We start from the raw sequence: 24,070 nt of genomic DNA on the forward strand, positions 1-24,070 counted from the left end.
ACTTGCTAAATAAAGTAAGGTCAACATAAAATACTCATCTGTGTCAACTTAGGGTGTATTCAGACCAGGATAGTTCGATAGTTCACTTGCTTTGGTCCGAACCAAATGTTTTTTTTATTTTTTCATTTTGGTGCGGTTCGCTTTCACACTGTACATTTTAGTAAGCGGACCAAAATCTGTCAGCAAAGCCACGCGCCCTGAGGTCGTTCAGCTATTGGTCAGAGACGACACGCGCACAAAGCGTTAAGTTCAAAAGTAGTCATGGAGGCTTTCCGTGCTGTTATTCTTTTTAATGTCATCAAAGCTATATGTTTTTTCCAGTTTTTACTGTTTTCACAATTGTGCGATTACTATGCTGCTGTACAAGTAATTTATCAACGACAACTTCAAAGGGCAAGGCGGCTACGGAGGATAGCGCTGATGAGCGCACATCATGTTGTGACAGTTTTGGCTCTTCACGCAAGACGGAGGAGGTATGTGTCGGGATATTCGCCTTATCCATCGTAATAGATGAATTTCTTTTTTGCATCGCTAGTACCGCCACTTTTTGAAAGAATGTCCCTGATTTTAATGTAGGTCTGATGGAGTTTCTTCACTTTTAGCCGACATTGTTCTGAGGAGCGCGTGAACCCCTTCTCCTTCATTTTCTCACTGAATACAGCAAACACGTCGGCATTTTTGTGTGTTCTCTCCAAAAGTTCAGATATGTGGACATCTGCCCATATATCCACAAGGGTACGCGTTTCTTCCTCGGCCCACGTTTGCCCCCTACTCATTTTTTGTACTCTGTAGTCTAGCCTACCACTGGTCTGAATGACTGAACGACTGTTGTAAGGTTCCCTTGACAACCGAAACAGTGTTTGCACTTTGCGGTGGAGTGTCAAGACTCTGTTTCCCATAATGCTCGACAAACGACGGAAGCTCCCGAGGTACAAAAAAGCAAAACTGTCGGATTAGGTCCGGTCTGCTTTCACACTTCCAAAAGATCCGCACCAAGGTTCCTTTGGTCCGGACCGAGTCCGACCTTGCAGCTCGGTCTCGGTCCGCTTGTTTGGTCCGGACCAGAGTTCGGTGGTTTGTATTCAGACCAACCCATAAGGTCCGGACCAAGGGAAATTTGGTTCGTTTGGTCGGGACCAAACAACGTAGGTGTGAATACGCCCTTAAAAGAGCAAGTCAGCACAGCTATTTGGCCCGGAGTTGAGTTTACTCAAAATCCTTTGGCAGTAGGTTGCGTTACATTTTGAAGTTGTCTTGACTAATTTGTTTTTACAGTGTAGGTTATAGGCTAAAGCTTAATTTGCGTGCTGCGTGGATATTGTTCTGATGCAGCTGCTACTAACATAATTAGGCTATGTAATTTTTTTCTGACTGTGATCCTCATAAAAGTGATATTTTGCAAATCTTCATAAAATAAACTAACAAAATTTGTTAAAGTAAGTCATTTGGTGATTCCTAAGCCACTCAGTTAAACCAAATTTGCTCTGCACTGCTCTGTTTGCGAGGCTGCGGGTGTTTTTGTGTGTGTTTTGTTCCATAGTGTGCTGTGTTCGTTGATCAACTGTGTTGTGTTTTACCGGCGCACAGCTCGCGAACACACGTTTACATGTTTTAACCTATGAAATTAGTAATCAAAATACAAAAAAAATTTTTTTACACAAAGCAAAAGACTGCAAGTAGTCAATATCAGTCACCCTGCCTTTTTTAAAGAAACACCTGAACTGGATATTTTGCCAGAAATGGGTAATGTTGACGATATAAAAAGCAAGGACCAGCGCAAGAAACAGTGTGCGAACGTGTCGCTCCATTGTGAAAGTCCAAATTGGCGCTTATTTCCAATGGAAGATGACGAAACGTCATTCAGATCAATTTGGTTCGTTTGCATGTGTGAACGCGGACTACGCGCAGTCTGTATGCTACAATGTAACAATTTTACTGCCTGGTGCGGACCAAATAATCGAACTACTGGTGTGAAAGCGCCCTAAGAGTTCAGTTTACATGAAACTTTGCAGTACAGTATTATGTTAAGTGCCAGACTAACAATCAATGGTTATGTTATTATTACATGCATTTTTTAATTCATAATACTGTAAGAATGACAGTCAGTCATATGCAGGGTTCGTACACATTTTTTACAATCAAATTCAAGCACTTTTTAAGGACTTTCAAGGTCAATTTTCCAGTTTTTCCAGTACCATTAAAGGAGAAATCTCGTGTGATTCAATCCAGAGCCCTTTGTTTGTTTGAGGTCACTGAGTTCTGCCTGTGGGAAAAAGAACTAGAAAATCTGATACAACCTAGGCCGAATATCGAACCGGCAGCTAACATTAACTGAATGGGGCATGGAAAATGAGTTACTGTGCCCCATTTCATTAGTTGGCTGCTGATTCTGTATTTGGTGTATGTTGTAGAAAATTTTACTCATTCTTTTTCTTACTGACAGCTCTTTGTGACCTCGAACAGCAGAGCTATGGACTGATTTAGACCATATTTCTCCTTTAAGAAGTTGTAAATTGCATAATGCGATACAAATTCATGCACCCTCAAAATGGCCATTTCATGTGTTTATTTATTAACAAAACTTTCCCAAATTAACAGGCTAAATTTAAGGGGAAGACTGTCACATTGACAGTGTCAGTCACTTAAGTAAGCAGAACTTGCTTGACAACTAAGGTTTTAACTGTGGCTATGATAATGACTTTGGAGCTTTTTTTAACACAATTATCAGATCTTGATGCTTTTTCCTAACATCAAAAAACCAAGGAAAATTATATTTCAAACTGTTTACTCTCAAGTATCAGTAAGATGCTAAAAAGATCTTATATCAACTAGGGCCCACACTGTTAAAAGTAAAAATCACCCTTAACTATGACTTCTAAAGCATTTTATCTCTTTACAGCAATAAGACAATAAGAGATGCATGACAATTACCACGGGGTGTGCCAAACACTGCTGCAGCCTTGCATATCATTTTAAAGTATGGGTACATCCATCTAATGTTCTTCTGGGGAAAATGCATTTCATTTCTTTGTAACCTCTCCTCCATTAAAATTGGTATTGTTAATAATATTTACAGTAAGAAGATGCAGCTCCCTCATATATGCAGTCAATGATCACATCATGCCAAATCAAACAGCCTAAACATTGCCTTCTATAGAGTGGAGAGCAGTTGGCTATAGGCAGTAAATTGTCTAAAAACATACATTATGAAGGGTAATACTTTTAATCAAACACATCCACCTATTACCAGCTAAAACAAAATCCGACTACAAAACACATGAAAATATAAACGTCAATTTTTTTTTAGTCAGTCACAACCTTGCAACTGGGCTATAACACACTGTATAAATGCGTTAGCTATGTTATGTGCTAACGTCAGCTGTGCTTAAATTTTCAGTTGCGGGAAGTTCTTAATTACATTAATTTACCGTTGAGAAACGCTGGCATTGTTCTTTACATTGCCGATAACAACTGTCCAAAACTGACATGTAATCCTAGCACTAATATCACATTTAGTGCTTCTATGTTTAGGTGTAACATGTAGCTAACGCTTAGCAAACAAATCATGGTGTAGGGCTAATCATCTCTGTGACTTACCTTTCGTGTGACTAGAGAGCGCTGACTCTCCCATTGCGAAAATCTGGATGTCTTTTTTGCATACTTTGCAGCAGGCTATGCGTGGATTTGGTCCACGTTTTATCCAGAGTTTATACTTTTCATTTACCAGCCAACGTTCGTTGAAACGACAACCTCCCGGCATGTTGGTCAACTGTCCTAGGCTTTCGTCTAAACTGGGGAACAGGGGCGCTGCGCCCTCTTACTCTCGGCGTGCGCCCCCTTACCGAAATGCCGATTGAACCCTAAGTCACACGTAAGGCCAATTTATACTGACAACCCAGTCCTCGCAGATAGCGTCGCAGACAGTGTCTGCGTAGCCCCCCCACCTTCGCAGACGCTCTGCGCGCACCTCCCAAAAATTGTGACCACCGCAGAAGCCTCGCAGACAGCGCCGCAGACAAGAGAGCTCTGATTGGTCCACTCTACATCCGCTGTACACGCACTTCCGCTTCCCTACTTTCCCGGTTTGGTTTGTTTTCACGACCGGCATTTTTAAAAACACGAGCGAAGATGGAGCAGCATGAAGAGCGGTTGATTGAGGAAGTACGGACATCTATACGACTCCAGTTCTAGTCATTATAAAAAAAAAAGTTCTAGTCATTATAAGTAACCGGAGGATAAACACTCCACTAACCACACCCACCAACTACTCCTAGCGACTTCGCGCCCCCTTGCGTTGTGCCGGTGAATAACATCGCGCACGCCTATTACTCCCGCTCAACAATAAATTACAACTGTCTGCGAAAAGCTATCTGCGAAAGCCTTGTCGCAAGAGCATGCAGAGGCCTTTAGGCCATGCACTTATATGCTACTGCACAACATGCAATCTTTCTCAAAACGATCGTTTCTCCATGAAAACATCCCAGCAACACCACGTGACAATGTGTCTGATCATCAAATACGTTATAATTACTCCAAAAATATTCCAATCATAGTAGATACACCGCCAGACGGTGCAAAAACAATCCGAATTGGCGTTTTCCAGACTGAGGCGCCATGTTTGTTTACTTGTCGCGGCTGCTCTCGCGAGATTTGACATGGGTTACATTCAAGGTCAGCTGACTTGTAGAGCGAGATTTCTCGAGACTGAATGACCTTTCACCCACCGGCGCAGGAGCTTTTGACAGAAGTAGTTCGCGAGTTGTCTGTGTTGACACTTGGGCATTTAAAGATGTCACCCCACGGCACGAAGCAGAAGAAAGCCAAAGACTGTCCGGGGCAGAAGAAGATTACTTCTTTCTTTTTCAATGTTGACAGACAATTTGTTACAGTTTCCCTCTCAGATAGCCTCAGAATGTCCCATTGTAGCCTCAATTTTTCAAAGGCTTTGCACGGCGGAGAGGGGGGGACAACCGTCACCATCCCCCCGCTTCGCTCCCTCGCCATGGTGAGCGCCCTCATACTAAATTTTTCTAGAAAAAACCCTGTGTCCTCTTGGGGGCGATGTGATACAGTCTATGCATAACATGACAACTATCGATACGGTGACAGATCACAAACAAAAGTTCACGTGAAGCCCAGCGTGAGCTGTGTAGGCGTGATTTTAATCCGACTTATTTTATTTCTTTTATTTTATTTATTTCCATTTAATGGTGGTCTGTTGAGTCAGACTTCTGAGAAATATGCTAACAATTTCAAGCATTTACAAGCACTTGACCCAAAATTCAAGCGTTTTTCAAACCTTGAAATCAGGACATTGAAATCCAAGCATTTTCAAGGATTTCAAGCACCCGTACGAACCCTGCATATGCTTTGTAGGATGGAGATTTATATTTTAATACAGTTTTTATTTTCTTCTATTTTCTAAGTTCTAGTCCAGCAGGTTTTAGTCTGAATGCCAAATTATATTACCGTGTCTAGTTTTGAGTCATTTTTAAAAGTCATTTTGTTAAAAAGTTACTTGGAATCTCGTACTCAACATTTTAACTCTATTATGTAAGAATAGTTGTGTTGTTAATTACTAAATTTCTTATAGACTTATGATAAACACAGTATAAAAATAGTCATTGTTGACAAAATGTTTCATGAGTGTTATTATAGTACCTATAATAATGTGGGCGGCACGGTGGTGTAGTGGTTAGCACGGTCGCCTCACAGCAAGAAGGTTCTGAGTTCGAACCCAGTGGCTGGCGAGGGCCTTTCTGTGTGGAGTTTGCATGTTCTCCCTGTGTTTCCGTGGGTTTCCTCCGGGTGCTCCGGTTTCCCCCACAGTCCAAAGATATGCAGGTTAGGTTAATATGGGACGGCCTTGGGCTGAGGTGCCCCTTGAGCGAGGCACCTAACTCCCAATTGCTCCCCGGGTGCTGTTAGCATGGCTGCCCACTGCTCTGGGTATGTGTGTGTGCTCATTGCTCACGTGTGTTCACTGCTTCAGATGGGTTAAATGCAGAGAGGAAATTTCACAAGTGTGTGATGAATAAAGTTGTGCTTTCTTTCTTTATATCTGAGTCCCAGTAAGTTGTAACCAACTGGAACATCTTTGCCCCCCTATACTTTTTTCTAGACATGGAACTGACCTGTGTGTGCTATTGTTTTCTTGCGTACCACTTTAAGCATGTTTTTCTTGAATCTTCTGACATTTTCTTGTAAATTATATTCAATTTGTAGCGTAATTAGCAACTAATGTCTTGTGTAATTTGGCCTTTGAAGATCACAAAAATGTGTCTGGAAATAGTTGAGAAGCCATCCTTCAGCTTCTGGGGCCCTAAGGTGGGCCCCAGACCCCTGGCCGCACTGTTCCGGGCCTTTGGCCCATCATTCGGACAGGCTGAAATCTGGACGGACAGACACAACAGACCTGTCTGTCCTGTGACAGTCTGCTGAAAATTCCTTATTTCCCACACTGACAGAACGTTCCAAAAAGGTGTTTTTCCTAATCTTTTGTTGCCGTTGTCCTAACTGTTTTTGGAACGTGTTGTAGGCATCAAATTCAGAATGAGTATACATTTACAAAGAACAATAAAGTTTCAGTTTGAACATTAAAACATCTTGTCTTTGTATTGTATTGAATATAGGTTGAAAAGGATTTCCAAATCGTTGCGTTCGGGTTTTATTTACATTTTATACAGTATCCCAACTTTTTTTTTTGGAATCGAGGTTTTATATATAAAATGCTATTTTTTCAATGACGCAAGGAATAGAAGGGCGAGGACTAGTGAGGAAAAAAAAATAATTACAGACAGTAATGAGATCTGCGTATGAACTCTGATCTCCAAGGCCAGGTTTTCACCTTGTATTACTTTATACTCTTATCATCTACATTCTGTATGTGTTGTAGTTTGATCTCACTTATTCTGAGCATCACATCGCATCGTCATGATAGTTGCATAGTGGCTTTAAAAAACAAAATCCATGCATGTGTGTTTAGCAATCCTAATAATTTTGCACAGAAACATGACTGCAGATTAATGACACTAAAATTATTATTTCTTTGTGACAAGTATCCTGGAGTTAGATTCAATGCTTTTTCAGATTTCTGATGCTACTTTATATATGATTTAAGACCTACTGTGCAGTAGTGATACATAGGAGTGTGCAAAAATATCGATACGGCGATATATCGCGATACTTTGTCTTCTGATTCAATATCGATACTCAAAATTTGAATATCGATATTTTTTCAAATAATAAATCATGTTTCAGACGGGTTGTAAATCCAGTACGACTTCCGCACCTCCGCTCTGCGAGGTGTCGCTGTGCTGCTCCCTCACTGCAAGGCACTCTTCGTCTTCTCTTTTTTCCCCCGGCGATTGCAGTGAGGAAAAAAAACAAGCAAGCATGGCTGTTAACGTAAACCTAGAGACGCCGCCGAACTTTAAGGCAGATGTTTGGAGGCACTTTGGATTCCAAAGGAAAGGAGGAAAAAAAAAAAAACAGTGAGCCGGTGTTCTGTAAAGTTATCCTACCTCTTGGATTTGTCCTACCAAGCCTACTGCGCATGCGTGAAATCCAGGAGGGTAGGAAAATTCAACAGTAGTTTTGTCCTACCGATCAGCTGGGCTGATAGAAAATCGGTGAGTATTTCACGCATTTGCCGATTTTTATGTTTTGTGCGTATTGGTCGAGTCTTTGGCCGAGTCAAATAATTTGTAATGCCTTGTTTTGAATAATAAACCGGTCTGTATGAGAACTTGCTAATTCATGTGTTCTGCGCATGCGCAGTAGGCTTCGCGCATGCGCAGTAGGAGACTAAGATGCCCACTGCACTTTTCAATGTGTTTCAGACAGTGTGTTGTTCCTGCAAAATAAGCACAAGTTAAATGTTCTCAGGTATATGTTCTCAAGTTTACAAAGAACAAATTGATATTAGTGTTAGCACTGAAATGTATGTGCAGTCTGCAGTGCAAGTTTTAAGTTTTCATAAAACAATTTGATTCTGCTTGTTAAGCAGCACTGATGTGTCCATGCTTACAGAAAAGTTGAGAATACTAGCACAGAAATGGGAATTTTCTGTATGCTGTAGTGAAGCAACTCTTGGTTTTGCCAGCAGTGGAATAGAGACAAATATATGTCTGGCAAGAGTGTGTTCTTATGTATGTGAAATGTAATTTTACAGTGGTCAATAAATTCTGATTTTCTTCAGTGACACAGATATCGTGATGTGGTTGAAATTTCTTGCAATATATTGATTATCGCAGAATCGCTGTACCGTGATATTATCGTTATCGTGGGCAAAATATCGCCATAGTATTGTATCGTGAGGTATCTGGTGATACCCAGCCCTAGTGATACATACCACATAAAAATTGTGTATTCATGTGTATTCCACAGGTGAAAGCAAATGCAAGAACAAGTAACACCCTCAAAATGTGTTAAGAAAGTTCTATGGCGCGGCTTGTCTGTTGGAAGACGCAGGTTTTAATCAGGCAGAGTATTTGCTGTTTTGCAGATACTTTTGGCTACATTTCCTTTTCCCCATATTGACCCATCTTTGAATATACGATCTCAATAGCAGGTACCCAACGTTAGCCTCAGGTTTCACACAACACTAGGGGTGTTCACACGGCACATATTTGCATCGATGCTGCACCGATGTATTTTGTTGCGATATATCTTACACCGGTGTAAATTTTGTGGCGCGTTCACACGTCACAAACCTGCTTACGAGAGAGAAGCGTGTTAGCACCAGTGCAGCCCCACTGGCGTTCACACGGCAGTTTTTGCGACCGTGCTATACGATAGTAATAATGCGGAATGGAAATATGCGCATGCGTGAAAATGTACTTCCTTTTCCCGGTTGTCATGGCATCACCAAGCGCTGGGAAAACAACATGGATGAAGACACCAGTGTTGCCAGATACTGCTGATGTTTTCCAGCCTAAAATATGTTCAAATCCGCCAAAATGCACTTAAAACCGCCCAATCTGGCAACACTGGAAGACACGCAGTTCTGTTGTTGTTGATATTCGCCATTTTGGAAGCGCCCCGTATGTAATCACCTCTCCTCACGCGTAGCGAGTCTACCCCTGTAGCGTTCAGACGTCCCATTTTATATCGGTGCTGCCCCGCAAACTAGCATTTACTCCGGAGTAAATTTCTTAAACCACCTCCCGAGCAGGGTTAGATTTGCACCGGTTTAAGCAGCTTTCAGGGGCTACACCGGTATAACTTTGTACCGTGTGAACGCTCTACCGGGGCAGCCCCGGTGCTACACCGGAGTAAAAGTTGCCGTGTGAACACCCCTACTGACTCATGTGAGTGACTCTGTATTATCCAGCGTGTAAGATGTGAAATGTTTTCAAAACTGGTTCAATTACTGTACACTAGGGCTGTAACGATACACCCAACTCACGATTCGAATCGTATCGCGATTTTTGACCCACGATTCGATACGCCCACAATTTTTTTTTAAATGTTTTTTTAAAGTAGTAAATTTGACTTATTAACATTTACTTACTTACATTAACTATTTAATAACAAATAATTCAGACCACTGCAGAGAATGAGTAATATGTATGCAAAAATGAACAAATGTATATCCAAAGATTGTTTTATTTCTCAAAATAATACTGTTGAGCCGGAAGATCTGTTTTTTTCGGTTCTGAAAAAGTCATTTTTCCAAATCGTGTAAATCCGTTAAGATTTTTTTTTTTTGGGGGGGGGGGGGGGGGGGGGCTCTCTCACTGTCTCACTCTCATAGGGCCAATGATTTTCTGTGATCGTGGAAAACAGATGGAAATTACGGAATTTTTATAGTCAAACATTGCTCGCGTGTCAAAATGTAACTGCCGCAGAAGGCTTCCGCCCAAGCAGACATGCCTTCAGTGTTGCCAGATATTGCTAACGTTTTCCACCCCAAAATATGTTCAAAACCAGCCAAAAAGCACCTAAACCTGCCCAATCTGGCAACACTGCATGCCTTTCCGGTCAAGTGATTGTGATTGGCTTGTGGCACACCTAGCCAGCCAATGAGCTGCTTGTTTACAGATTCGCTCCCCGCGTCGCAACCAGAATGACGACCGCTTAAAAGAAATGAATGCTCTGCCAGTGGCGAGTGTGGACGTTGCGTGACTCACAGAAGATTGTCGCAGGTCGGCGAAAAAATGACTTACTAATAGATATAAAAAAAAATAAAAGTAATTTAAGTAAGTTTAAACTGTAATTTAAATAAAAAGTAAAGTATTCATAAATTGAAGTTTGGAAGCGCCTCTGTTTTTGGGCTGAGGAGAAGTTTGAAAGGGTGTACCGCGATTCTGCCTTCTTGTATCGCGATACGGATCGTGGCTCTGCGTATCGCGATTTCGATACGCATATCGTTACAGCCCTACTGTACACAACAACTAACTGGAAGAACACTATGAATAAAAACCTACTTTGGAGTGTAAATTGAAATGTACGACATTTTATTACTCATCAAGGCTTTTAAGTCACGAAATGTCATTTCAAATACGTAAGGACCTCCTCAGGATCAGGAGGTGGCATGCTGTGTTCATTTGTACCAGTACTGTACATACCATCCAATCAGGATAACCAAGAATACACGTTACCACAACGTGTAAATGGGGCCCTAAGACGAGAATGCTGAATGTTGCCCCTATGGGGCTCCTAAGCATTCTTGTTTCAGTTCTAATTCACATTCAGTGTTATGTCTGCGAACGAAGAATTATGGAGTGACTAAGAATATTTGCATTCGGGCAACTGACTCAGTAACTGCCTGCCAGTGTATCAAAGGCCACGAGTGCCCAAAACACACATTTTATTCAAAGCTTGGCATTCATCAACCCTTTGCAGCTTTTAAAAGAGCGTAACAACAGGCACACAGGATCTGCGAGCTCAGCGTGTACGTGTGTGGATCCGTAAAACCGATCTCGCGTCTCTCCGTCCTCACACACGCTAAATAATTCAGCAGGACGCACACCACATAGTGCACACAGAGTCCCTATGACAACCACCCTCCCACACGCTCGGCCACACTGTACTTTTGGGCAAATGTCAAGAAATGCCATGGCCCTTGTAGTGATTTTAATACGAGCCTTACATTACACAGCTTCAAAGGGTGAAATTTAAATTTCAGTCATCTGAGAAGCTCATTAGAACTCAACTGAAAAGTTTACGGCTGACTGAGAATGCACAATTTTTAAAAAAATAAATATTCGGGCAGATTTGTCTGTCAAAGGCTTTTAAAACGCCACATGTAAAGTGTGGCACACAGCTGCATGTGAACTGTAGCAGAGGGTGACATTTGCCCGAGCTTTCAGTGTCATGCCATGAAAATTACTCATCATGAGTTGTGTCCCCATGTGCTTCTGTTCACTGCTGTTGGAAGCTCCAGGGGCGTTCAAGTTTGAATGGTAGCAAACAATATTTCACAGTGTCTCTCAGCAGCTGTCCGCTAAGCTAACACAAAGAGAGCCAGAGAGAAAGCGAGAGCGCGAGCTGGCATGGAGCTGTACGGAGACAAACAGAGCGAGAAGAGAGAGAAAGGAGAGACAGAGAGGTAGTGCCTCTTGTTGAACAGAGTGGTTAAGGGGCAAAACGCTACAGAACCTCAAAACGAAAAGCTGGAAACAAAGAATCTTTTACTGGCTAAGAAAACATGCAAAGATTTTTCTCATCTCATTATCTGTAGCCGCTTTATCCTGTCCTACAGGGTTGCAGGCAAGCTGGAGCCTATCCCAGCTGACTACGGGCGAAAGGCGGGGTACACCCTGGACAAGTCGCCAGGTCATCACAGGGCTGACACATACCCCTTTTCCACCAAATCAGTTCCAGGGCTGGTTCGGGGCCAGTGCTGGTGCTGGGTCACAACTCGTTCAACTTGCAAGCCAGCTGAGAACCAGTTTGCTTTTCCATAGCTCACGGTGCTAAGGGAAGCCACGTCATTACGTCGCTGCATACGTCAGTTACGTCGCTACGTTTGCATAAACCTTGGCGTGAATATTGAAGCAAAAACAACATGGAAGAAGCAGCAGCAATAACAACAACAACAATAATAATAATGGATGACTTCGCGTTTGTACAGCTGCTGCTTCTCATCGCTTAAAAATGGCGAACTTTCGCGGTCTTGTTATTGTTGTTGGTCTTAACAACTCACCCCCCCCCCCGCTGACGTAAGTGGTTCTTTCCTCTGGCCCAGCAGAGAGTTGGTGCTAGCCTGGAACCGGTTTTTCTGGCCCCAGAGCCAGTTCTTTGTCAGTGGAAACAGAAAACCCGGTTCCAAACTAAGCACTGGCCCCAAACCAGCCCTGGAACTGATTTGGTGGAAAAGGGGCAACACAGACAACCATTCACACTCACATTCACACCTACGGTCAATTTAGAGTCACCAGTTAACCTAACCTGCATGTCTTTGGACTGTGGGGGAAACCGGAGCACCCGGAGGAAACCCACGCGGACACGGGGAGAACATGCAAACTCCACACAGAAAGGCCCTCGCCGGCCACGGGGCTCGAACCCGGACCTTCTTGCTGTGAGGCGACAGCGCTAACCACTACACCACCGTGCTGCCCACAAAGATTTTTGCTAATCTAAATTAATTCTTTCATACTGCAGATTCCTAATGACCTTGTTTATATGTTATGTATCTTCACATATCATTTACATAAATGTTGCATAATCTGATCCAAAGTTATGCACGTGTGTGGAGTGAGACTTTGTGTCAACATTACCATAACAACAAGAAGTGCATAAGTCTGGTCAGTGTGTTCAGCTTTTTAATCACGCTGCTCATGCCGTTAACAAGTTTTAAATGATTTCCGTCTCAGCAGAGAAGTGTTTGTGACCGCAGTAAAGTTGCTCAGCATTTCAAATCTGCGTGCTTTAAAGATTTGCACTAAAGAATCGTTAAAGATTAACTAAAAATCCTTTGCACTCACACATAATATCCATATAAAACCTGTTCAAGTGTTCAGTTGTTCATATTTGTACCTGTATACTGTGCAGAGGTGTCCACTAGTGTCGGCGACCAGCGGTTTTCTCCGCCTACACAGACGGTCTGCGCCGGCTACTCGATCCCAAAAAATAAAAATAAAAACTCGCCTCTCAATGTTCAAGCGATTTATATTGTCTACGCTGCCTATAATGAAATTGTCTTCAATTTGTGTCCAGCATGACTGGAAGCGACGCCATATTTGTTGATCGATTCTCACGCTCTGATTGACTGAGCTGAACCATGTGACCATGCCATAGCGTATGTAGTTATGTTACGCCATGTAGTTACGTTACAGAGCCAGGCAGCGTACGACAGAGGGGAACTGAGAAAGTCAAGCACACATACATCTGAAAGGAAATTTCATACATATTTTGCAAGTACTTTACAGGGAAATGGTCAGTAATTTATTAGCAGAGAATGCACCAGAAGCCATGCAAATTTCAAAATTTTGGAGGGGATGCCCCCCACCCCCCACCATTAGCATGCTGTGGAGCAAATAAATTGCGTGCCACAAATTCCAGAGCCGCCTACTGCTTTTTTTTTTTCCAAGCCAGCTACTTCAGATTTTCTGGAGAACACTGACTGTTTCTTTTTAAAAAAAAAATTCTGTACAATGTCCCTGAGTGCTGTCATCTTATGGCCCTTTTCCACTACCCTTTTTCAGCTCGCTTCAGCTCACTTCAGCCCAACACAGCTCGCGTTTCGACTATCTCAGAACAGCACGACTCAGCTCGCTTCAGCCCTGCTCAGCCTCCAAAACTCGCACGGTTTTGGAGTGGGGCTGAAGCGAGCCAAACCGAGCCGAGTGAGGCTGGGGGCGTGAGCAGACACTCCCCTGTGCACTGATTGGTGAGGAGGAGTGTCCTCACATGCCCACACACACCCCGCGAGCACGCTGGGATCTGTAAACACCGTAAACCCGGAAGAAGAATAATTACGAATTACGAGAATTATGAAGCCTTATGCGCCTCGCCTCATCTATACGCTCTTGCCAGTATCTGTTGGCGTTGTCGGTGACAACAAGCCACAGCACCAAGACCAGCAACACTAACGACTCCATGTTTATTGTTTACTATCCGGGTCGTGAGACTACCGCTTAAAAGATCACTGATGTCACTGGTTGCGCCGCCTAACGACATCACGTGACGTCCACCCACTTTCGCTAACTCCACCCAATGTGTCCACCCACTTCCAGCCAGCACGGTTCAGCGCGGTTGTAGTCGAAATGCAACTCCAACAGCCCCGCTCAGCTCGACTCAGCCCGACTCAGCCGCGTTGGTAGTGGAAAAGCGGCATTAGTCTCTCCAAGGTTCAAGTATCACACTGAGTACAAATTACATGAAAGAATCCAAGATTGTGACGTCACTTACACCTTACATGATTTACTGAGGCTAGTGGACACATCACTTCTAAACTACTGTAAACAGTCCTTTAGCCTCGGTCACAACCGGCCGTACGTGCTCCTACGGCCGGTCTACGTGCAAAAAACGCAAGAAATGCACGGAGGGCGTGCGTGAAACGCATGGAGGGCGCATGTGTGACGTGCTGATTTTCGAGCTGCAGACCGGCCGCAGAGGTTCTTTGTCATGTCAAACAAACTCTACGGGCGCTTACGTTTTTTTTCTGGTTGCAAGACAAACTTATGGCCAACGTGCGTCTTTCTCCACGAACAAAAAAACCGCAGCGATTTCGGAAATGCCAAAAATCGCACGGCCAAAAAATCGTACGTCCGGTTGTGACCTAGGCTTAAAGATGCTCAAGTGTCAAGCATTTAGGTGTAAAAATAATCCCGATCACTGAAGCAGTGAAAACACACACACACACACACACACACACACACACACACACCCCTTTGGGAGCCTTTTGCTGCCTATAAATGCTCCATACTCAGTGTTTTTTTTTTCCCCCAAAATTTTATTTTCCCTTGTATTTTTATGTGGCATGCTTTTGATTGTTTTTATTCACTGAGAAAAGCGATCTTTTTGGACAGCAACAATCACGTTGCTATGACAACGTCCACTGTTAACTAGTATCTGTGTCAGTACTTCGTATACGTTATCTAACCGGGTGGGATTTACACTTCATACAAGTGAAGTCTGTTGATTTGCAGATTTTGTTGCCAGTAAAAATCACATGGTTACAGAAAATTTATAGCTAGATTTTTAGAATTAGAAACCTGTATTTGTCACACAAACATTACAGCACAGTGAAGTTCCTTCTCTGCATTTTAACCCTACTGAAGCAGTGAACACACACAGACACGCACACAGACACACACGAGCAGTGCACACCAGTGTCTGGAGGGTTTTTTTTTTTTAGAATTAGAAGCCTTCATTTGATGGCTCTGTGTAACGAAGGTAAACGGCGTACTAGTGAACCAGTAATGTTACGGCTGGATATCCGGTTTCGGTGCAAATGGATGCAGCCAGGTAAGCCTATTTTTAGCAATATCAACTTTTACAATGGATAAATTGCTGTTATCAAATTTTATTTTTAATTGAAATGTGCACATCAGGGCACTTGCCGTAATCGACAAACGGTGTTTCTTTTTGGGTTTTGTTTGACTTTAAAGAGTGCGTTGTAGCTCAAACACACATATGCAGAATGCAAGTACAGATATAGATAATGTAAGTACACACACACACACACACACACACACACACACACACACACACACACACACACAGGTTTACACAGCAATTATTCTTGGCCTCAATCAGTTTACTCTGTTCTGACTACAGTATATTAAACAGTCTGATTGCACTATCAGTTGGATTATTAATAGATTATTAAGCTGCGTGTAAACATAGCTACTATGTTTTTACCTTGTTCTTCCACTGCATTTACCTATTTTAAGGCTGAATGATACGTAAACACACTGACCCATCATATCCACCCCAGGGGCTCACACAAATCTGTTCTCCCAGTAAAGCCAAGCTGACGTCAGAAAGACCATGTGTGAGCGCAACATGCTGCACTGAGCACAGAACACAACTCCCTGTCTTGCTTTCCACTCTCTCTCTCTCTCTCTCTCTATAAGTGCATGATGGCACACACTGTCGAAACAGAATGTACATACACACATACCCCTTGCAAAGTGGCTAAATGCCAAGTTCAAGCGATTACATTTATTGCTTAACAACCAAAAACCCCTCTTTAGGCATAAACGGCACAGGGTTTGATTTTGTCACAGAATGCAATTAAACTGGAACACCCAGGGTGATGGGGCTATAGGAGCGCTCTGCGCAGTTCCAGAAAAGGTGAAACGAGCTGTGATATGACTGTTGTGGGTTCTCAGTCGTAGGTCAGTGTAAATGACACAAGAAAGAAAACAGTCCTGAGGAGGCTGCCTGTTCTCAATCCACTCCTGAAGCAGTTTATTTCCCAGCCATAAACACTGAGACACTACTTCCTGCCACGTCATATAAACAGACAGACGGGTCACAGAGTAAAACAAATAAACCTCTCTTTTCATTCATGACCCTTTAAAGGAGAGTTAGCTGTTGCCCTCTGTGACTGAGCTGGTGCCACGTCAGCATCTGGTGTCACACTACTGCCTTTCAATAAGTCGGAGATATCTTGAGCAGACTGACCCATCAAACCGTATCAGAGAGAGCGAGAGAGAGAGAATCAGTTAAACAACTACATCATACTTATTCTGGATGTTTATGCATTTATGTGAATATCAGGGGAAAGGGGGGCATTAGGCCCTGTGGGGTATTAGACCCCACTATACTGCAGATGCATGGGATTTATCAGCAGCATGTCAGACATTACTGAAGATTACTCAGGAGCCAACTGAAATGCATGATAACTGTACAGAGTAAAATGAAATAGAAATTGAAAGTTGGACTCTTATTGTCCAACACCTGTGGGGAATGAGCTCTACTGTTTATATATATGGCAGCACGGTGGTGTAGTGGTTAGCGCTGTCGCCTCACAGCAAGAAGGTCCTGGGTTCGAGCCCCGTGGCCGGCGAGGCCCTTTCTGTGTGGAGTTTGCATGTTCTCCCCGTGTCCGCGTGGGTTTCCTCCGGGTGCTCCGGTTTCCCCCAAAGACATGCAGGTTAGGTTAACTGGTGACTCTAAATTGACCGTAGGTGTGAATGTGAGTGTGAATGGTTGTCTGTGTCTATGTGTCAGCCCTGTGATGACCTGGCGACTTGTCCAGGGTGTACCCCGCCTTTCGCCCGTAGTCAGCTGGGATAGGCTCCAGCTTGCCTGCGACCCTGTAGAACAGGATAAAGCGGCTAGAGATCATGAGATGAGATGAGACATACACACACACATATATAAACAGTTATTCCACAAAATCGAGTTGTACATGAGCTGATAGCCGATGAGGCGTGTAGCGCCGAGTCGGCTATAAGCCATGTACGACAAGACTGTCTTCTTCTTTAAGTTTTTTTTTTTTTTGGTTCAGCAACATACTCCGCCGTTTTGTTTTTCTCTACACCCAGTATATGAGCTGATATCCTAGTAGTAGAGTAGCCAATCAAAGCATGCGATTGCTCATATCCAGTGAATGTGGATAGAATAAATATATTTTATGTATGCGGCACAGTGCTGTAATGGTTAGCACTGTCGTCTCACAGCAAGAAGGTTCTGGGTTCGAGCCCAGTGGCCGACAGGGGCCTTTCTGTATGAAGTTTGCATGTTCTCTCCGTGTCTGTGTGGGTTTCCTCCGGGTGCTCCGGTTTCCCCCCGCAGTCCAAAGACATGTGGTTAGGTTAACTGGCTACCCAGAGGTGTGAATGGTTGAGAGGAGAAACCTCTATAATAACCCAATAGAAGGCAACAGGAAACCACTGCTGTAATTCTTCCCTAGAAACTCTGATGGCTGAAGCTGTCAGAGTGGCCACGTCACCATAGTGATATACCAAATAGATATATACAAGTTGACTTCTTGGAAAACTGCTGCACTTTAATCATTGGATTTAATGTCGGTTAATTTGTAATTATGCATTCGTTAATAAAATTACAGTGTAATAGAACATTCTTCATAACACATTGTTTTTTTTTTTTATTAAAAAGTGGAAAGTGTGGGGCCTAATGGCCCCCTTTCACCTATACAGATACATTTTAGTGCTTGGTTTTACTGTAGAAAGTGGACCTCTCTCTCTCTCTCTCTCTCTCTCTCTCTCTGTGTGTGTGTACACCTAGGTGACTTGTGCACCTGATACTCAGCAGAGAATCAGCACACATTGACTCATTCATGCAAAAAGATAGATGTAGAAGGACAGTTTTCTTCAGAGCTGATAAATTGTGAAGGAAGGAAGTTGCCTACAGTGCAAATAAAATGTTTTATCCAACCTACTGCTTCTTCCAAGTTCTTTGATTACTTTATCATGACCTCAACAAAATGAAAGATAACAAATGCTAAAGCAGGAAGTCTCTCTCTCTCTCTCTCACACACACACACACACACACACACACACACACTTCATCCTGAACAAATTGACATTTTAAATCAGATTCCGTTGGAAGATGGTGATGATACTTAACTCGTGCAGTACTGTTGAACAAGATAAACAGCATTCTTTCTTATTCAGTTTAATACTGTCAAGATATTAACTTCAAACAGAATGTACACAATGATTTAAAACACTGAATAATGTAACAGTGGGATCCCCCCCTTATATACACACACACACACTTTATTAGGTAAATTCATGAGTTCAGTCAACCATGTTGTGAAGAAATGACTTTGCTGTAGTTTGTGGTCAGATTTAGCATTTTCTTTTGACAAAAGCCGGCTGCAGACAGGCCCCCTGAGATAACTAGAATAAAGATTTTGCATGCATTGTCTCCTCTTAATACTGTAGACCTTTATATTATCAACTCATTTTGAACATGCATTCATGCAGAACACTCCTTGTCTTTTTGGCACACTTGTCCAATCACATGCAATTAATAATGACACGGGGGGGGAAAAAAAAATCAGCAGCACTCTACTGGGAATGAGGGCCATTTGAAGAAATAAAAAGAAAAAAAAGAACCATTATGAATTAAATGGTTCAGTGCCATTGTGGCAGAAGTGGACAAGAGTGATGAAATAGCTTTTTAGTTGCAAGCAAAAGGATCAAAAGTAGGAAACTGCAAAGAAAAGACTTCTCGTCCTTGAAGACATGAGGACAAAGAGGCATATGGTGGAGGAGAGGGGACACAGAAAGTGCAGGGGTCCATGTTGTGTCCATGCTCTCTGAGCAGGAGGGGAAACACAGAGCTAATGTATGAACCACCAGGTATTGGACCACAACCCTGTGAGTGAGCAACAGCAGGCAAGAGAGTTAAACCCTTCATAGAGCTTTGACATTTGAAGAAAGACACACCGATTCATCCTGCATCTCCAAAGACTCCCTGTGTGTCTATAAAACACCGGAACAAAGATCAGCCAGAGCCACATCAAAGCAGAATACAAGTGAATGCACACCGCTATAGTTTAAAACACTTGACATTTTTAACCTCCTGTGATTGTAGTGTCTGTATCCCGCTCGGCAGACTGAATACTGATCCATCAACGTTAGCGAATATTCACTGATGCATCTGGCCTGATAAATTGAAAATTGTTTCAAAGCCACAGAAGCTGAGCTTGCCCCTTTAGTTCTGAAAAGTCTTTTCATCATCACTACACTGAAAAAGTTCAAACCGCTGGGAAAAAAAAAATTATAAAATAGTGCTGCATGTGTTGCCTTAAAATAGCTCAGCCTCAACCCTCTATTTTGGTGGGAGATCATCCCACTCAGTTCCTACAATATATATCTTTCACTGTGAATGCCTGCATGCATGACCGATTTCCAGTGCAATTTCCAAAACCAACTGGACTGTAAAGAGACTCAGGATCAGGAAGATTAAGTTTTGGTTTCGTTTGTAATTACATAGTAGACAGACAGCATTTTATGACATTTCATTTTCTTCTCCCTCAGACGCTGAAATACAGAGGTCACTTATTCTTTTTTGCTTAGAATATCCCAGACATCTCAGCTGTTTAACATTTTACACACAGAACACATTAATATCAGGTTCATCATGTACAACATAACATTTCTGTTTGCTTTGTCCTTTCAGATGAATAGGTCCTGTTAATGAAAAAGCCCAAAGCTCTTTGTTTTGAATTAAACAAGGTTCAAAGGAATCGAGATACACCCGCTCTGTCACCAACTAACTTTTCTTTTCTTTGGCAAAGGCTAGACGACTCCTCTCCGGTTACTAGCCTCATATGACTGAATGGACATCTAGTTGTATCAAGTTCATTCATTCCAGGCAGCTAACCGTCAAGCCATGCCACCAGAACAGCCGAACAGAGCTGCTTTATCAGACTCAGACAGCATCTTATCCAGGAAAATGAGCTGTCAGGATATACTTTGGCTGTATTTCTAATATTGGCCTTGGAACAGGATAATGCATATGCATTTATTAGGAGTTTTTTTCTTTCTATGAAAAAGAGAGCCAAGAGATACCTGAAGTGTTCTTTAATATGCAGCAATGCTTCAAAGTATAGTGTGTGTGTGTGTGTGTGTGTGTGTGTGTGAGAGATTGTTGATACAGTATACAGTATATGGTGTGGTGTGAGACAACAGGCTACTGTGTTGTCAAACAGCTAATCTTTCATACTGGATATCACACACATCCCTCCTGACAGCTTGTGTACTCAGCTTTAAAATCAGTGAATTTGGGCTTCAGAGCTGTTATACGAGCTGATTATTGTTGCTAGTAGCAGCGGTAGTAATAAATAAAGCTACAGGCACAGAGCTAAAACAAAAACAAGGCTAGCCGAGGCTCTGTATCTCTAACAGGCTAACGAGATTCAATTCAAGTTGCATTCAAGCTTCAAGAAGTCTACCGCTGCGCTGCTGAATAGAATTAATAACAACAACAACAATAATAATAATAATAATAATAATAACTAATAAATAAATAAATGAGAGAGTGAGTGAGTAACAGACAGGGCTTGTAGTGTAGCGTGGGTCTGTTTGCGAGGCCAGTGTTGTTGCTCACCTCCACACTGAAGGGCTGCTCCTCTCCGTAAACAGCGCATACAATCCACAGCACGAACTGCAAACCCAGCGGCCCCGGATACGCGCTAGTCAAACGTCTTCTAGCATGGAATGCTAACAAAAACATAATGCACACAGGGTTGGGCTGTGCTTTTCTAACTTAACAGTCAATAAAACATAACCGGAAGGAGTAAATCCCCGTGTTTCAGTCGGTCGGAAACATCGGTGAGGAGGATGTATGGCTCTGTGGCGAGGCAGAGGAGAAATCCAGAGGAACACCGTTAGCCTCTCTGTGTGTGTGTGTGAGAACTGGCTGTTCGCCTCCAGCGCGCCCGAGATGGTGATGCTGCTGCTGCTGTGTGCTGAGGAGCATCCAGGACACACAGCCTCTACTGCGAGTTTTCAACTGTTTCCTCCTGCACTTCTGCGCATGCGCAATACAGGACACCCCCTCCATATATATATATATATATATATACTCACTCTCCCTCTCTCACACTCTCTCACTCACTCACACTCTCTCACTTACACTCTCCCTCTCACTCACTCTCTCCCTCTCACTCTCTCTCTCTCTCTCTCCCTCTCACTCACTCTCACTCACACTCTCTCTCTCACTCACACTCTCTCTCTCTCTCCCACTCACTCTCACTCCCACTCTCTCTCTCTCCCTCTCACTCACTCTCTCTCTCACACTCTCTCCCTCTCACTCACTCTCACTCACACTCTCTCTCTCTCACTCACGCTCTCTCTCACTCACACTCTCTCTCTCTCCCACTCACTCTCACTCACACTCTCTCCCTCTCACTCACTCTCACTCACACTCTCTCTCTCTCTCTCTCTCTCTCTCTCTCACTCACACTCTCTCTCTCACTCACTCTCTCTCTCTCTCCCTCTCTCTCCCTCTCTCTCTCCCTCTCACTCACTCTCTCTCTCCCTCTCACTCACTCTCTGTCTCACTCACACACTCTCTCTCTCCCTCTCTCTCACTCTCTCTCACTCTCTCTCTCTCCCTCTCACTCACACTCTCTCTCTCACACACTCTCTCACTCACTCACACTCTCACTCACACACTCTCTCTCACTCACTCACACACCTCTCTCTCTCTCTCTCTCTCTCTCTCTCTCTCTCACACACACTCTCTCACTCACACACTTCTCTCTCTCTCTCTCTCACTCTCACACTCTCTCACTCACACTCTCTCTGTCTCACTCACACACTTCTCTCACTCACTCACTCACTCACTCACTCACTCACTCACTCACACTCTCTCTCACTCACACACACTCACTCACACTCTCACTCACTCACTCACTCACTCACTCACTCACTCACTCACACTCTCTCACTCTCACTCACTCACTCACTCACTCACTCACTCACTCACACTCTCTCTCTCACTCACACTCTCTCTCTCTCTCTCTCTCACTCACCCACTCACACACTCTATATCTGGAGAGGCGTGTAACAACAGTGCTGCTACCAAACACTACTCTCATGAAAAGGGAGCACTGATGCTTAATACTATAATAATAATAATAATAATAATAATAATAATAATAGGGCGGCACGGTGGTGTAGTGGTTAGCGCTGTCGCCTCACAGCAAGAAGGTCCGGGTTCGAGCCCCGCGGCCGGCGAGGGCCTTTCTGTGCGGAGTTTGCATGTTCTCCCCGTGTCCGCGTGGGTTTCCTCCGGGTGCTCCGGTTTCCCCCACAGTCCAAAGACATGCAGGTTAGGTTAACTGGTGACTCTAAATTGACCGTAGGTGTGAATGTGAGTGTGAATGGTTGTCTGTGTCTATGTGTCAGCCCTGTGATGACCTGGCGACTTGTCCAGGGTGTACCCCGCCTTTCGCCCGTAGTCAGCTGGGATAGGCTCCAGCTTGCCTGCGACCCTGAAGAACAGGATAAAGCGGCTAGAGATAATGAGATGAGATGAGATGAGATAATAATAATAATAATGGCGGCACGGTGGTGTAGTGGTTAGCACTGTCGACTCACAGCAAGAAGGTCCGGGTTCGAGCCCCGTGGCCGGTGAGGGCCTTTCTATGTGGAGTTTGCATGCTCTCCCCATGTCCGCGTGGGTTTCCTCCGGGTGCTCCGGTTTCCCCCACAGTCCAAAGACATGCAGGCTAGGTTAACTGGTGACTCTAAATTGAGCGTAGGTGTGAATGTGAGTGTGAATGGTTGTCTGTGTCTATGTGTCAGCCCTGTGATGACCTGGCGATTTGTCCAGGGTGTACCCCGCCTTTCACCCGTAGTCAGCTGGGATAGGCTCCAGCTTGCCTGCGACCCTGTAGAAGAGGATAAAGTGGCTACAGATAATGAGATGAGATAATAATAATAATAATAATAATAATAATAATAATAATAATAATAATGCTTCATCGTATTCATATTTTGATCTTCAACATACAATTGTTAACCTTCATAAATAATTTTACTTTTTATTCTGCTTTTCAATCTTTGATGTATAGCACATGGGCAGCCATGGCCTGAAGGTTAGAGGAGCAGCTTTGGGCCCAAAGGGTCAATGATTCGATTCCCAGGACCAGCAGGAAAAATCTAAGCGGAGTTGAGTGAATGAATATCACTTTCTCCTCCCTGTATCATGGCTGGGCATAGCTGCCCACTGCTCAAAGTGTGTGTGCACTAGTTGCTCACTTGTGTGTGCATGTGTGTGTTCACTGCTTCAGATAGGTTAAATGCAGAGGAGGAATTTCACTGTGCTTGACTGTACACACACACACACACACACACACACAAATAAAAGCTTCTTCTTCTTAAATGTTGTGCACTGACGAGACAATGTCAATAACGCACACATGCTTCTCATATATTCTGTAGTAAATTGAAAGACTCCCTGTGTGTCCATAAAACAGGAACAAAGATTATCCAGAACCACATCAAAGACGTAAGGCACTATGCTCTTTAACACTTTTCATTTTTATCCCTGCAACATTATAAAACACACACGAGAGAGAGAGAGAGAGAGAGAGAGAGAGAGAGAGAGAGAGAGAGAGTCTTGCCACGAAGGCTATTGTGCACAAAAACACCATTCTGTCCACTAGAGGGAAGTGACCACCAAA

At 43.3% G+C, this 24,070-nt stretch overlaps 1 protein-coding gene across 1 annotated transcript in view; it reads right to left on the minus strand.

Moving 5' to 3' along the window:
- Nucleotides 1–21,393, minus strand: part of LOC132886907 (matrix metalloproteinase-16-like) — a 126,011-nt gene extending 104,618 nt beyond the window's left edge. The window contains exon 1 of the mRNA XM_060922121.1: nt 20,986–21,393. Coding sequence (XP_060778104.1) covers nt 20,986–21,111 — 126 coding nt within the window. The 5' untranslated portion in view covers nt 21,112–21,393. The remainder of the gene's footprint in view (nt 1–20,985) is intronic.
- Between the last annotated feature and the right edge of the window lie 2,677 nt (nt 21,394–24,070).

The sequence above is a fragment of the Neoarius graeffei genome, chromosome 5, assembly GCF_027579695.1.
Source record: "Neoarius graeffei isolate fNeoGra1 chromosome 5, fNeoGra1.pri, whole genome shotgun sequence".
Lineage (NCBI taxonomy): Eukaryota > Metazoa > Chordata > Actinopteri > Siluriformes > Ariidae > Neoarius > Neoarius graeffei.